Source organism: Oncorhynchus tshawytscha, linkage group LG17 (genome assembly GCF_018296145.1).
Source record: "Oncorhynchus tshawytscha isolate Ot180627B linkage group LG17, Otsh_v2.0, whole genome shotgun sequence".
NCBI lineage: Eukaryota > Metazoa > Chordata > Actinopteri > Salmoniformes > Salmonidae > Oncorhynchus > Oncorhynchus tshawytscha.
This window is the reverse complement of record NC_056445.1, coordinates 20328163-20344102: the sequence shown is the minus strand read 5'-3', so window position 1 is coordinate 20344102 and position 15940 is coordinate 20328163. Positions and strand designations below refer to the sequence as shown.

Genomic DNA, 15940 nt, shown 5'->3' with positions numbered 1-15940 from the left:
AGGGAAGATGGGGGAAGGGGGGCTCAGTCTGCTGGCAATCCTTCAGACGCTCATGGAGAGACGGAGAGAAGGAAGGATGGACAGCCCCCTCGAAGCCCCCCAAAACTAGTCCACACCTCTCTGTCAGCACCTTCCCTTTCTCCAGCGTATTAATACAACAACAGACACAACGGCTCTGTTCCAAGGTTGTTTCTAGCATATCATTTAGATTGGAGCAATGTATTCAGCATACCTTTTAAATGGTATGCTAGTGTGGATATTGAAACAGAGCCTACAGTATGCTTGTACCATTTGGGCCGCACCCAACATAGCCTCTGCAGTGCCTGATGGGTAGTGTAGTGCAACACTGAATTCCTAGTTAAGTTCTACCAGGTTGAGTGAATATGTGTTGACTTTGAAAATGTGGATGATGTCTGTATGTGCAATGGTTCTTAATGCCTGGATGATTAAGGAATTACAGTCTGTGGTTTAAGCACAGTGCTTGGAGGACTCACAACACCAGAGCCCTGCTTAAAGATGGGTTTATAAGTAAGTTACTTCCTTGGTTAAATACTGTGGTGATGCCAGTGTGAAAACTCTCCAAACCATTGGTGAACTACACCATTATGTTATTAACCGGCCACAGCGCGTGGCGACGCCGAGGAGGGGTTGTTTGGCCTAGCGGAGCACAGTCAGGGTTAGAAACACGGCATTTGGGATGTGGAGATGAAGAAAACGGTCAATGTTTCTCAGACTGACCAGACAACAAAGCTGAAGTCACTGCAAAATCAAATCAAATCAAATCAAATTTATTTATATAGCCCTTCGTACATCAGCTGATATCTCAAAGTGCTGTACAGAAACCCAGCCTAAAACCCCAAACAGCAAGCAATGCAGGTGTAGAAGCACGGTGGCTAGGAAAAACTCCCTAGAAAGGCCAAAACCTAGGAAGAAACCTAGAGAGGAACCAGGCTATGTGGGGTGGCCAGTCCTCTTCTGGCTGTGCCGGGTGGAGATTATAACAGAACATGGCCAAGATGTTCAAATGTTCATAAATGACCAGCATGTTCGAATAATAATATGGCAGAACAGTTGAAACTGGAGCAGCAGCATGGCCAGGTGGACTGGGGACAGCAAGGAGTCATCATGTCCGGTAGTCCTAGGGGCATGGTCCTAGGGCTCAGGTCAGTTGAAACTGGAACAGCAGCATGGCCAGGTGGACTGGGGACAGCAAGGAGTCATCATGTCAGGTAGTCCTGGGGCATGGTCCTAGGGCTCAGGTCCTCCGAGAGAGAGAAAGAAAGAGAGAAGGAGAGAATTAGAGAACGCACACTTAGATTCACACAGGACACCGAATAGGACAGGAGAAGTACTCCAGATATAACAAACTGACCCCAGCCCCCGACACATAAACTACTGCAGCATAAATACTGGAGGCTGAGACAGGAGGGGTCAGGAGACACTGTGGCCCCATCCGAGGACACCCCCGGACAGGGCCAAACAGGAAGGATATAACCCCACCCACTTTGCCAAAGCACAGCCCCCACACCACTAGAGGGATATCTTCAACCACCAACTTACCATCCCGAGACAAGGCTGAGTATAGCCCACAAAGATCTCCGCCACGGCACAACCCAAGGGGGGGGCATGAACCTCTCCTCAGACCAGTATCTCAGCGGAGCTTGGTGGATTCCTAACAGGGCAGATAGCATCATCATTAGCAATTAGCTTGCTCGATTAGTTGCTTGTCTGTGAGGCATGTGCATTCCCTCCAAAACACTAGGCCTTCACAGGACCAGGTTATGGGCCAAATCTAGACCCCAAAAGCCTAGCTAGTCAGACTAGCACATTTAGACTTCCCTCAGGCCCCCATCCCTCCACTGTACCTATGTGACAGAGATCAGAGGACAGTGTTCATCTTTATGGTCCCTGTGTGGCTCTACTCCTCGTCTCTCCTGTGCCCCCTACTCCCAGTGGACTCATCTCCTCCCTTTGTGCTGCTGGCAGTTGACTCCCCCAACCCTCCCTGTCCTTGGGACACTTTCCACTGAGAATGGATTCGGCACGCCGCCTACACCAGCCTGGCACAGTAACAACATTAACATCATCTGTGTTGTGTGCAGTCCAGAGACTTTTCATTTGTTTTGAGTGCCTATATTGATTTTCGTATGTCTCGTGTTATTCCACTGAAGGTTTATTCCCCCCCCGACTAAGAAGGCCTGGTTGGTTACTTTAATTTCTTTTCATTGCGGTTAATCAGGGTGCATATAAATAATGAATTTGGAGAATCACATGAAGACCAGTAACCTTGTGTGGTTGGTATAATACAGTCCAGTGGTCCGGCCACTACAGGTTGACATTTAGAATAATATCACTACATCTTCTCTGGTGCCAGGATAACTGATGATGCAGACGATTCCAGTAATAGCGCTGATGATGATGTCAATTATGCAGATGAGGCAGATAGCCTTTCTGATGATGATGCAGATGGGGATGATGATGATGATGATTATATTAGCACTAATTTCTGTCCCTATGTCTGTCTCTATAGTTGCTTCTGGAGCATCTGGAGTGCCTGGTGTCCAGGCATGAGCGGTCACTACGTATGACTGTGGTCAAGCGGCAGGCCCAGTCCCCCTCAGGCGTGTCCAGTGAGGTGGAGGTCCTCAAAGCGCTCAAGTCCCTGTTCGAGCACCACAAAGCTCTAGACGAGAAGGTAAGACCATACATTAGACATGTATTCTATAGAATCTGCACGGTACCTATTCCTTTTTGCTGAGTGGAAGAATGGATTATACACGCGGATAGAGATTCTTAAATTGATTGTACAGTATATTTGACTGATGACAGTATGGAGAGGCTTTGCAAACGCAGTGCCATCCTGGTATTGAATATTCTTTGTTTTGGCACAAGTCACCACCACAACTGCCTGCCCTCCCACTGGCCCCAGCCCCAGCTTCTGCCCTCCCACTGGCCCCAGCTCCAGCCTCTGCCCTCCCACTGGCCCCAGACCCAGCCTCTGCTCTCCCACTGGCCCTAGCCCCAGCCTCTGCCCTCCCTCTGGCCCCAGCCCCAGCCTCTGCCCTCCCACTGGCCCCAGCTCCAGCCTCTGCCCTCCCACTGGTCCCAGCCCCAGCCTCTGCCCTCCCACTGGCCCCAGCCCCAGCCTCTGCTCTCCCACTGGCCCCAGCCCCAGCCTCTGCCCTCCCACTGGCCCCAGCCCCAGCCTCTGCCCTCCCACTGGCCCCAGCCCCAGCCTCTGCTCTCCCACTGGCCCCAGCCCCAGCCTCTGCCCTCCCACTGGCCCCAGCCCCAGCCTTTGCCCTCCCACTGGCCCCAGCCCCAGCCTCTGCCCTCCCACTGGCCCCAGCCTCTGCCCTCACACTGGCCGCAGCCTCTGCCCTCCCACTGGCTCCAGCCCCAGCCTCTGCCCTCCCACTGGCCCCAGCCCCAGCCTCTGCCCTCCCACTGGCCCCAGCCCCAGCCTCTGCCCTCCCACTGGCCCCAGCCTCTGCCCTCCCACTGGCCCCAGCCTCTGCCCTCCCACTGGCTCCAGCCTCTGCCCTCCCACTGGCCCCAGCCTCTGCCCTCCCACTGGCCCCAGCCCCAGCCTCTGCCCTCCCACTGGCCCCAGCCCCAGCCTCTGCCCTCCCACTGGCCCCAGCCCCAGCCTCTGCCCTCCCACTGGCCCCAGCCCCAGCCTCTGCCCTCCCACTGGCCCCAGCCCCAGCCTCTGCTCTGCCTCAGGCCTGTTGATTGATGGCCTCAGCCCTCTGTAAGATGTCACGCCGGCAGCTGTAATCTATTCAACCCTCCACAACAGACCCTATCATTTATAACGCGTCTCTCCAGGCCGCTGGACTAGGGAATAAAATCAGTTTTTGATTCACGGGATGTTTTCTGCCCTGCGACGATCTGTCTGTGTGTTGCTGGGCTGTCCGGAGGAGGGGAGGGGAGGGAGGGGGATGACTGCCCTGTAATCCAGGCTAGGAGCCTCCTCAGAGATTCCTTGATCCTAGCGGGCCACAGCCCCGGTCATGGAGCACCACAGAGCTCACCAGTAAATGCTCCATCAGTAGCATGACAAGTACATGACAAGTACATTCACCCCCTTTGAGGAGGGGAGAAGAGGAGGAGGGATGGGGAGGAGGGGAGAAGAGGAGGAGGGATGGGGAGGAGGGGAGAGGAGGAGGGATGGGGAGGAGGGGAGAGGAGGAGGAGGGATGGGGAGGAGGGGAGAGGAGGAGGGATGGGGAGGAGGGGAGAAGAGGAGGAGGGATGGCGAGGAGGGGAGAAGAGGAGGAGGGATGGGGAGGAGGGGAGAAGAGGAGGAGGGATGGGGAGGAGGGGAGAAGAGGAGGAGGGATGGGGAGGAGGAGAGAAGAGGAGGAGGGATGGGGAGGGAGGGGAGAAGAGGAGGAGGGATGGGGAGGAGGGGAGAAGAGGAGGAGGGATGGGGAGGAGGGGAGAAGAGGAGGAGGGATGGGGAGGAGGGGAGAAGAGGAGGAGGGATGGGGAGGAGGAGAGAAGAGGAGGAGGGATGGGGAGGAGGGGAGAAGAGGAGGAGGGATGGGGAGGAGGGGAGAAGAGGAGGAGGGATGGGGAGGAGGGGAGAAGAGGAGGAGGGATGGGGAGGAGGGGAGAGGAGGAGGGATGGGGAGGAGGGGAGAAGAGGAGGAGGGTGTGGAGGAGGGGAGAGGAGGAGGGGAGAAGAGGAGGAGGGATGGGGGGGAGGGGAGGGAGGGGGATGGGGAGGAGGGGAGAGGAGGTGGGATGGGGAGGTGGGGAGAAGAGGAGGATGGATGGGGAGGAAGGGAGAGGAGGAGGGGAGAAGAGGAGGAGGGATGGGGAGGAGGGAAGAGGAGGAGGGCTTCAAGGCCAAGACAAAGTGTTACTGTTGGGCTGAAGGCTGAGGGAGAGAGGGAAGAGCTGCTTGGTCTATCCCGGGAACACGGTATATCATGTCAACCCCGGGCTGAGGTGGGATGGTGGGTTGGTGGGGAGAGATAAATAGACATATCTCACTGTTGTCTCCAACACTATCCATGCTATTTATCTGAGAGCTCAAAACCACATGTCTACTGCCATTAACTGCTAGAGCAGAGCTCCATGCTAAGGTCCTACCAGAGGTTGTGTACGGTAACGCACTCATGGCGGGTTGTTGTGTTTTGTTTTCCTCAGGTGAGGGAGAGACTGCGGGTGTCGCTAGAGAGGGTCTCTGCATTGGAGGAGGAGCTAACATCAGCCAACCAGGAGGTGAGAAATGTGTCACAGCGTCATTTCCACAGGCGCGCTGACTGAGACGTCTGTTCTCTTCATTTCATCAGCCTTAGACAGGAATTTGTTCATGTTTTAGTCAACTTTCAAAGTAGTTTGATGTTGACAGTTCTACTTAGGAGGACTCCTATTCAGGGGCTAGTCATTCTGTCTTAAGATGGAGTGCGATGGGGTGAAGTATGGCGTTGACAGATGAGAGCTGGCCCGTGGCGTTAGTAGGGTGGCGTAACGCCTTTGCCCCCATTCTCTCTCTGCCAGTCTCTGCCTCGGCAGATGGTCATGTTCCAGCTGAGAGGAGCCCTCAGGCTGACGCTCTACCGGAGCCAAATTAACCACTGCACTGCCAGAGGGAGGGAGGTGAGGGAGGGAGGGAGGGAGGGAGGGAGGGAGGGAGGGAGGGAAGGTAAGCGTCAGTGAATGGAGGAAATGAGAGGAAGAGAGAAAAATAATGGTGGAAGACATGGGCAGTGAGAGGTAGGGGGAGAGAAGAAGAATGGTGGAAGACATGGGCAGTGAGAGGTAGGGAGAAAGATGAAGAATGGTGGAAGACATGGGCAGTGAGAGGTAGGGGGAGAGAAGAAGAATAGTGGAAGACATGGGCAGTGAGAGGTAGGGCGAGAGAAGAAGAATGGTGGAAGACGTGGGCAGTGAGAGGTAGGGCGAGAGAAGAAGAATGGTGGAAGACATGGGCAGTGAGAGGTAGGGAGAAAGATGAAGAATGGTGGAAGACATGGGCAGTGAGAGGTAGGGGAGAGAAGAAGAATGGTGGAAGACATGGGCAGTGAGAGGTAGGGAGAGAGATGAAGAATGGTGGAAGACATGGGCAGTGAGAGGTAGGGGGAGAGAAGAAGAATGGTGGAAGACATGGGCAGTGAGAGGTAGGGGGAGAGAAGAAGAATGGTGGAAGACATGGGCAGTGAGAGGTAGGGAGAGAGATGAAGAATGGTGGAAGACATGGGCAGTGAGAGGTAGGGAGAGAGATGAAGAATGGTGGAAGACATGGGCAGTGAGAGGTAGGGGGAGAGAAGAAGAATGGTGGAAGACATGGGCAGTGAGAGGTAGGGGGAGAGAAGAAGAATGGTGGAAGACATGGGCAGTGAGAGGTAGGGGGAGAGAAGAAGAATGGTGGAAGACATGGGCAGTGAGAGGTAGGGAGAGAGAAGAAGAAGGGGGTGGTAAAATATACATACAGGAGGAGAGGGCATGGAAGGAGCTGGGATTAAACAGCTGCTCTACCTGCATTAGAACTGCCTCCAGTCTGTAATGAGCTGTGGACGGGGGTGGCTGATCAAAGCACAACTGACACGGCCGGGAAGGGAAGGGATAAGAGGGAGAGGGAGGGAGAGAGAGATTTAAAATGCTGCTCTACCAGCCAAACAGGCCTTAGGAGGTGAGATGAAACCCTGGTCAAAGACTGATCTGCCCTGGCTATAGAAAACAAGTAAAGCTAGGGATGGAGTGAGGGGATGAGAGGAGTGAGATGGCGATATCTTTCACTTTGAGTTAGCCTAGTATTACCAGACTGATGGCCTCTCCTGTATCCGTGTAGCGAATCATTTATGTAAGCTCGCGAGATCAGGCTGGTTGTAAATGAGGCTAAGTTTGAGCCATAGACATGTAGTGTAAAGTGCATCTCATTCGCTTAACCAAGTACATTGTTGCGCCTCAACAGATATTTTACTGAGTCGAGACAGAGGTCTTTATTTGATTAAATAGTGTGACTATACTTCATTTGACTACAGTGGATACATGGTTAACTTTCTGCTGTGTCATGGTGAGACAGTCATCTGAGTGAGTGGGTGTTGAGGCTGAGTGGGTGGTGGAGGCTGTGGTTAAATAAGCACTGCTGAATAGAAACATCCACACTTCCACACGTCAGAGCCTCCGGGGAGGACGTTGGGTTCCAGTGGCTGCCTGCACCAGCTCCAGACTGTTAATTGATTTGGGATGGAGATCTGCCTCGAGTCGCTCTCCTCTGGGGCTCCAGTCTGCAGATAACACCACCTGCAATCCTGGGGCCTCCCATAGGGAGCTGCACTGCCTGATGACATAGATGACCTTCGACCTCTGTAGTCTCAGGTGTTTAAGTGTTCCAGATTTGACCTCTCAGTGTTAGGTGTTTAAGTGTTCCAGATTTTACCTCCCAGTCCCAGGTGTTTAAGTGTTCCAGATTTGACCTCTCAGTGTCAGGTGTTTAAGTGGTTCAGATTTGACCTCTTAGTGTCAGGTGTTTAAGTGGTCCAGATTTGACCTCTCAGTCTCAGGTGTTTAACCTCTTGATGCTACCCATCCCGGATCCGGGATCGTGACTACGGCTCAAGCTCATTAGCATAACGCAAAATGTGAAAAAATATTCTTAGACATATTTAACCTCCACACCTACGTCCAATAGCTCAAATGAAAGATAAACACCTTGTTCATCTACCCAGCAAGTCAGATTTCTAAAATGTTTTACGGCGAAAACATAGCACACATTTATATTAGACCACCACCGAAACAAAATGCAAGCGGCGGCCATTTTGTCCCAGAAAATATAAAATTTAAAAGTAGGATTAAAAAATAAATAATTCACTAACCTTTTGAAAATCTTCATCAGATGACAGTAATATTACATGTTACACAGTACATTTTTTTTTTTTCAATAATATGCCATTAATATCCATAAATCTCTGTTTACAATGACGACATTTCAAAAATGCTACTCAAAATGTCCGGAGAAATTATGATAGCTCGGACAGATAACGTCAGATAACAAGCAATAAACATGACTAAATATACATGTTCTACATATAGTTACAAAGATACACTTCTTCTTAATACAACCGCTGTGTTACATTTATTTTTAACGTTACAGAATTCGTTCACTAGTCTATGCTATGAGTCGGCGCTCAGATATTAGCAGTGTCTCCTCTACGTTTGGAGTCCACAGAAACCCAAAATAACCACATAAATATTCCCTTACCTTTGATGTTCTTCGATCAGAAGACGTAGAAGGAGTCATACTTACCCAATACATCGTTTGGTTTCAAGTTGTGCGTCTTTGTATTAGCATATGCTAACAGCTTCAGCTGAAATGCACCCAAAATAACTTCTGCTCCTTCTGGTCCCGCACTCTTGCGCAATCAAACTTCAAAATTACATATTATATGTTGACTAAACTGGTCAAACTAAGTGCAGAATCGAGCAAAATGATGTTTTTATCATGTAAAACAATGATCAACGCGAACAAACGAACCGGCTTCAACTGGTGTCTATTGGAAAAGAACGTTCCCCAAATCGGCGCGCGCAATAGAGTGCATGTATGTGAGAGTGAACCGGGCATTTTCGCCCGCCAAAGGATGAGGGAGCGCGAAATTCAAACAATGAACGTGCCAATTGAAAGCAGACATCGCGCTGAACAAATACATACTGTTCCCAGATCGGTAGCTGCCTGGGAAGGGTGGGGGCGATGACGTCAAAGTTGACCCAACTTTTCTCTTGACAAGAGAGAGTTTGGGAGAAAGGCTGCCCTGAGAGTTCTGCTTTACATACAGACATAATTTAAACGGTTTTAGAAACTTTAGAGTGTTTTCTATTCAATAATTATTATTATATGCATATATTAGCAATTTTGGAAAAAATATTTTCAGTTTACTATGGGCACGCACTTCCTCCAACGGGGGCAGTATTGAGCCATAAGCTCAAGAGGTTAAGTGTTTCAGATTTGACCTCTCAGTCTCAGGTGTTTAAGTGTTCCAGATTTGACTTCTATTGTGCGTACTCTCTCAGAGCTGATTTCTTTATGATGTTTCAATTTAGAGTTAAATAAATAGTGCAGTTGTTTTTAATACAGACCCGGCTCACATAAATGGAATGGGAGTAGATTCTGTGTCACGTTGGTATGAATGAATCGGGAGACAGGTGCAGGAATGCGTAATACTTAAAAAAAATTATATCCAAATTACGGCGTGCCGTGTAAAGGCACGGGGATGAAGACCAAACAAACACTTTACAAAACACAGGGTAGAAACCCAAACAAAAGAGCGAGGAGCACCTCAAATAAATAACACAAGCGCACAATAATTAACACATGGGACGAGACCCGTAATCATCTGCGCTATCCACAATGGCACGAAATCCAAAACACACGGCACAGGTACTCAAACAAACCAACGGACATTGTAACAATAATCGATAGGACAATGGTAAACCAAGGACACACGTATACAATTACTAATCACTGGGAATAGGGGCCAGGTGTGCGTAATGAAAGTTCTGGAGGGATCCGTGACATTCTGTAGAATGTGTCAGGAGGTTGATAAATTCCCCGCAAAACCTCTGGGCCCTCTGGGCTTGGTCCACCGCCAAGGGACCAATCCAACCTGCATAAGATCCTACAAAGGCTGTTGTGAGAGAGAGACTGAAACCTCTGTTACTCTATGTTATCCGGTCTCTCTTATCTGTTTCCTGGTTAGAATTCTAGAGGGAATCCCCAAGGTGTCACCCACTCTATACAGTGAAAAATTAACCGGTGCTATAAGGTTCAAGTCAACAGGTTCCAAGTGTGCGCGTGTGTGTGTGACTGATCTTAATTCAGAGGCATTGCTGCATACAGCAACCTGCTCCAGGTTCCAAGGCTCCACCAAATCAATCTTGTACACCGAGAGATTTCACGTGACCTTCCTGTCGAATCTCCTTTTGCTCCTTCATACTAAAACAGACCATTACTTCTTGGAGAGGTGGAGACGAAGGGAGTCAGGGAAGATGAAGGTATTGTGAGGGATAGGAGTTTGGAAGACAGCACCTTTCTGTTTAGCTGTGGCACTGTCTCCTGATGTCTCCTGGTGTCTCCTGATGTCTCCTGGTGTCTCCTTATGTCTCCTGGTGTCTCCTGGTGTTTCTGATGTCTCCTGATGTCTCCTGGTGTCTCATGGTGTCTCCTGGTGTCTCCTGATGTCTCCTGGTGTCTCCTGGTGTCTCCTGATGTCTCCTGGTGTCTCCCGATGTCTCTTGATGTCTCCTGGTGTCTCCTGGTGTTTCTGATGTCTCCTGGTGTTTCTGATGTCTCCTGGTGTCTCCTGATGTCTCCTGGTGTCTCCTGGTGTTTCTGATGTCTCCTGGTGTCTCTGATGTCTCCTGGTGTTTCTGATGTCTCCTGGCATCTCTGATGTCTCCTGGCATCGCTGATGTCTCCTGGTGTCTCTGGTGTCTCCTGGTGTTTCTGGTGTCTCCTGGTGTCTCTGGTGTCTCCTGGTGTTTCTGATGTCTCCTGGTGTCTCTGGTGTTTCCTGGTGTCTCTGGTGTCTCCTGGTGTTTCTGATGTCTCCTGGTGTTTCTGATGTCTCCTGGTGTTTCTGGTGTCTCCTGGTTTCTCCTGGTATTTCTGATGTCTCCTGGTTTCTCCTGGTATTTCTGATGTCTCCTGGTGTCTTCTGGTATTTCTGATGTCTCCTGGTGTCTGTCTCCTGGTGTCTCTGATGTCTCCTGGTGTCTCTGATGTCTCCTGGGCTTTGATGAGTTGAGATGAACTAGGACTTCATCAAAGGGAAAGATGGCCACTTTCAATTTGCTTCATTAAACTTCTAATTTTTCTAATATGAAAGCAGCCACAGCAGCATGGCTCAGTCTATCACCCGTCATCCATCCTGTGTGTGTGTGTGTGTGTGTGTGTGTGTGTGTGTGTGTGTGTGTGTGTGTGTGTGTGTGTGTGTGTGTGTGTGTGTGTGAGAGTATGTCGAGAGCCGACCATTTGATCTCTGTAAATGATAAAAGCCAGACGCACCCCAATGGTCCGGCCTAAACATAAGGAGGTGTAATTGCACCCCTCATTAAAAGAATGGAGTGAGATAAAGAGGGGGGGAGAGAGGCAGCAATATGCAGCAGCAAGCAAATCCACTGTCTGTGGATGAAATCTCAAACCCCGTGCTGGGATGTTGTCGAGGCTTAATGTAAAGGGAATCCTCCATTGTAATTGTGGAATAATCCCTCCCTGCCCTTTGCCCTCTTAGAATGAAAATAATGTAATACTTGCGTCTAGTGAGTGCCTCCATCTGTGCTGTAAAAAGTGGTGTTTTATAGTTGTATAGCTTTAAGGCTATTTCTGACCACAGTGGCAGAGGCAGTTATGTGTCGCATTTTCACATCAATCATTGTTTACTGATGGAGGAGTCATTGAATGCCCTCTAAGTCTTGAACGCAGCTCAACTGGAGCGGTTGGTGAAACACTTGGCAACCGTATTGGTTTCTCTCACTGTGTTGTTTTATTGTGATGTCATCACCTCCTTCTGAGAAATGTAATTATGTCGGTCTCTCCGGGGTGCAGACACAGCCAAGTCATAGATCTGGGATTCCCACAAATGGGAAGTGTCCACAAATACTCAGGCTTAACTTATTTATTGTAGACAGAGATGGCATTCCAATAGCAGTAATACTGATCTACTGTGTGGCTTTTATCGATCAGGACTGGAAGGCCCTATTGCAGCACTGCCTCAGTCTGTAGTATGATGTATTGCCATGTTTAGCAAAATACACTCTTATACAGTAGATTCATGACTGTCATAGGCTGCTACACTATCCTTCCTGGATTCTTCTCTCTCTCATTGGCGTCATAATGTTGACGTCTCCGATGGGGGAAACAAGGTCGGTTTGTTTCCTAAATCCAGATGAAATCCTGAGATTAAAGCCTAAAAAAGATCCTGTGATCAGTGGTAATAGCAGCATGCTGCCATTTTAATCACACTACCATGCCCTGTCTGTCTCCCAACTGGGTCTGTTCTTTATGGTAAATCTGGCAATGTCTGTGCTCATGATTACATAATAATGGATAGTGAGCACACTAATATTTGACTGTGTACTGGATGAGGTGTCTGGAAAGCATAGTGACAGGCTACAGGTATTTATGACACTGACATGGTGCATCTCTCTGCTGTAGTTGTCATACAGTAAGATCACAGCTTTTCTACAAATATTTTCACACGCCAAAAACATGACAGTTATGCAAAAAAATATATATGGTTAGCACATCATAAAACAATGACGGTTTTCTCCTAGTTTCAAGGTCTGGGAGGTTTCCCTGGAACTGACTTGTGAAGGCTGACCCTACAGGCATCATGTAGTCTCCCTGGCATTGCTGTCACTTGTCGTTAGCGATGGTGTAAAAGGGCATTAGAAGTGAGGGGGCTCCATAAAGGGATGCATACCATGCTGTTTGTGCTGTCCAAGAATAGGTTGTAGTCCAACAATTTGGACAATTATAACAGTGTCTCTACCCGGCTATTTCCCCCCTTCCTCCCCCTCTGAGAGTCCTAATCAGCCGACCCTGTCGGGGAAAGCCTCATTATGCTTGTCGTGTCACTGGTTTGTAGCCCCTGGCAACGTGATTAAGAGTGAACACCAGATTCTTCAGGAGAGAGAGAGGAGGGGTTCGCAGAACAAGATAATCATAGTGATCACGTTAATACCTAGACATAACATGACTTAACTGGCAGAGTAATGTTCCAGAAATCTCTACACAGACGAGCTGTAACAGTAAGAAATAAGCTGTTAGCTGTCGTTGAGCAAATATTTAGGTTGTTTGTGTTTCGGAAAGTGAATGAGATCCTAACCCTTGACCTTAATACATTTGCGCATTAGTTTTATTCCCCTCAGGCACTGACAGGACAGAACCATGGCTGGCTGGAGCTGACAATTGTGTGTGTGTGTGTGTGTGTGTGTGTGTGTGCATATCTGTGCCTGCGTGCACGTTTGTGCATGTGCCTGCATGTGTGATTGACAGCTAGGCTGATCTCTGCTGTGTTATTCTAGACCTGTGTATTAATCTCTGTCCTGTGTCCCTCTCTGCAGATTGTGGCCTTACGGGAGCAGAATGCCCACATCCAGAGGAAGGTGGCGTCAGGGGACGGGTCAGAGGACATGCTGGAGGGCACTGATGCCAGCCAGAAGGTACATAGCAAGGTGGGCGTCCATTGCGTTTACTGTCCTTCTTTTTCTCCTGTCAATATCCACATCTTTTTATTGTTGATCATTTATCTCATGTGTTACTATCATTATGCTGACAGGGCTAACACTCAACATTTCTGTTTTCACACCAACGTAAACGTGTGGGATATACATACTTTTCAACCCCCATTTTCATTGTTTCAACACAGTTGTCCATTCATAGTCTGTGTTATCAGTATCATCGTGGTATCAAGCATGTTATCATTTCACTAGCTCGATAGATACAGGCCTTCACTGTCAGCACAGTGTCTTTGAGCAGCCAGCTAGGCAGCGTGAAGGACACCCACAATCAGGTGATGTGTACTGTGTATGACCCCACCAGATTCCATTATACTGGAGCTCCCAAACTTCTGACTACATCTGCATACAAATGGTCTGAGATCAAATGTCCCATAATGCATCCACACTTCCATGATTAGTCAGACCAGAGTGAAGCACAGTACCTTGAGCAGTCAAAGCGTAGAGAATTTCCCAATCCTCTCAGATATCAATACAGCACTTAGAATGCAGAAATCAACAGTGTCTTAGTCTCACAGAGGCTGCTACTGCAGGACAACAAACAGAGACATCAATAACAATTCAATTCTAGCTCTCGTCTCATGGTTTGGATGTGAGCTGAATCTCTAGGCTCGTGGATGAGCTGCACCTCGTGATGGGGACACGTTGTCAGGAGTGAACGATTCAGTTGAGCCTGACTGGGCGACAGCTGTCTGTGGCCTGTCATTCTGCAGAGTAGGGGGGTGGGGATGAGGGTGGTTGGAAGGTTGAAACTCCCCGTCACACACACCCTCCTTGGGGTTAGTGAGAGGGGAGTCACTCACTGTCACCATGCTGAGGTTTGAAGAGGTAGTCATGGCAGCCTTTTTAAGGGTCCATCCAGAGGTAGTCACGGCAGCCTCGTTAAGGTTCCATCCAGAGGTAGTCATGGCAGCCTCGTTAAGGTTCCATCCAGAGGGAGTGACATGGATGATCTGCAGGGCTACTTCCTCCCGGGGGGCGGGGCAGAGCCCTCCTCTCTGTCTCACTGCTCCTGGGTAGAAGGGTGTTGGAGTAGAGTGTACACACACCAGTTGTCAGGAATGAACCAACAGGTCACATCATGACGCGGGGCATAGAGCTAGCTTTACCTGACGAGCCTGCTAGTGCAGTCAGGCAGCCATGGCCTTTCCCTTCACTCTCTGCACTTCTAACCATCAAGGCCTCAATATTATATAGTGATCGAAACTCAGACTATTTCCTGTTGAATACTAAGACCAAGAAGATTTAACCATAGCGGTAATCTTTTACAGTTAGCCATTTCAAAAGATAAAACCTAAGTTAGGCTAGCTTTTACTGACATGCCCAAGCTACTGACATGAAATTTAGCAGCGCTGTGAAGTTGCTGTGATATATAGACAGCTAGACGTATAAAACGGGTCTAATTTAGCAAAAGGAAACGGTGCACAGTAGCTTGTTCCCTACCAGATCAATCTGCCTCGATGGAGAAACAATGTTTAACTCCATGTCAATCCCTCCTAAAGGCATTGTTACGAGTGTCAAGTCCACCTCGTCCCCAACTGGATAACTTCCCTGCAGGCTTTACGATTATACTCTCAGACGCGCCGCAATTAAGTTTTTCTTTCGAGAACCGGCTTGTCATCTCTGGGAAAAGCTCAAACCAGCCTGCACTAAAAGCCAAGCTAAGATAAATCCCAAGGTTTGTCCATTATGAGAGTAGACTGATGTGTTGGTATTAAAACCAGTGGGCTGATTTAATGGGGCCTGTTGCCTTACACAGTGAATCATTGATCACAGGCAGTAGGGAGAGAGGCTCAATTAGGGCTGTATGGCCAGATGGATGGGTATGGATGGGCAGCTGGCCCTGATACATGAGGATGGGTAGAGGAGGGAGAGAGAGGGGGGTGTAGAAGAAAGAGAGAAGAGAGAAGGGAGACAGAGAGGAGAGACAGACAGACAGAAAGAGAGAAGGGAGAGGAGAGACAGACAGACAGACAGACAGACAGACAGACAGACAGACAGACAGACAGACAGACAGACAGACAGACAGACAGAAAGAGAGAAGGGAGAGGAGAGACAGACAGACAGAAAGAGAGAAGGGAGAGGAGAGACAGACAGACAGAAAGAGAGAAGGGAGAGGAGAGACAGACAGACAGAAAGAGAGAAGGGAGAGGAAAAGAAAAACATAACTCCCCTCTCTCTGTCTCTCGCTCTCTGTCTCTCTCTATCTCTGTGTCTCTCTCTCTCTGTGTCTCTCTCTCTGTGTCTCTCTCTCTATCTCTCTCTCGTACTCTGTGTCTCTCTCTGTGTCTCTCTCTCTATCTCTCTCTCTCTCTTACTCTGTCTCTCTCTCTCTCTCTCTCTCTGTCTCTCTCCCTCTCTGTGTCTCTCTCTCTCTCTCTGTGTCTCTCTCTCTCTCTCTCTCTCTCTCTGGTGTGTCTCTCTCTCTCTCACTCTCTGTCTCGCTCTCTCTCTCTGTGTGTCTCTCTCTCTCTCTACTCTGTCTCTCTCTCTGTGTCTCTCTCCCTCTGTGTGTGTGTGTGTGTGTCTCTCTATCTCTGTGTCTCTCTCTCTCTGTGTGTGTCTCTCTCTCTCTCTCTCTCTCTGTCTCTCTCTCTCTCTATCCCTCTCTCTCGCTCTCTCTCTCTCTCTCTCTCTCTCTCTCTCTCTCTCTCTCTCTCTCTCTCTCTGTGTGTGTGTGTCTCTCTGT

The 15940-nt window shown here is 49.2% G+C and overlaps 1 protein-coding gene across 11 annotated transcripts in view; it reads left to right on the top strand.

The window, feature by feature from the left end:
- Positions 1-15940, top strand: part of LOC112217203 (liprin-alpha-2-like) — a 278209-nt gene that overhangs the window by 218560 nt on the left and 43709 nt on the right. For 10 of the 11 annotated variants that reach the window (XR_006079235.1, XM_042300386.1, XM_042300385.1 and 7 more), the window contains exons 4-6: positions 2531-2695; positions 5161-5235; positions 13078-13188. Coding sequence is in view for 10 of the 11 variants with exons in the window: in XM_042300386.1 (XP_042156320.1) it covers positions 2531-2695; positions 5161-5235; positions 13078-13188 (351 nt within the window). In the remaining variant the exon portion in view is untranslated. The remainder of the gene's footprint in view (positions 1-2530; positions 2696-5160; positions 5236-13077; positions 13189-15940) is intronic. The other variant, XM_042300381.1, reaches the window with a different exon arrangement.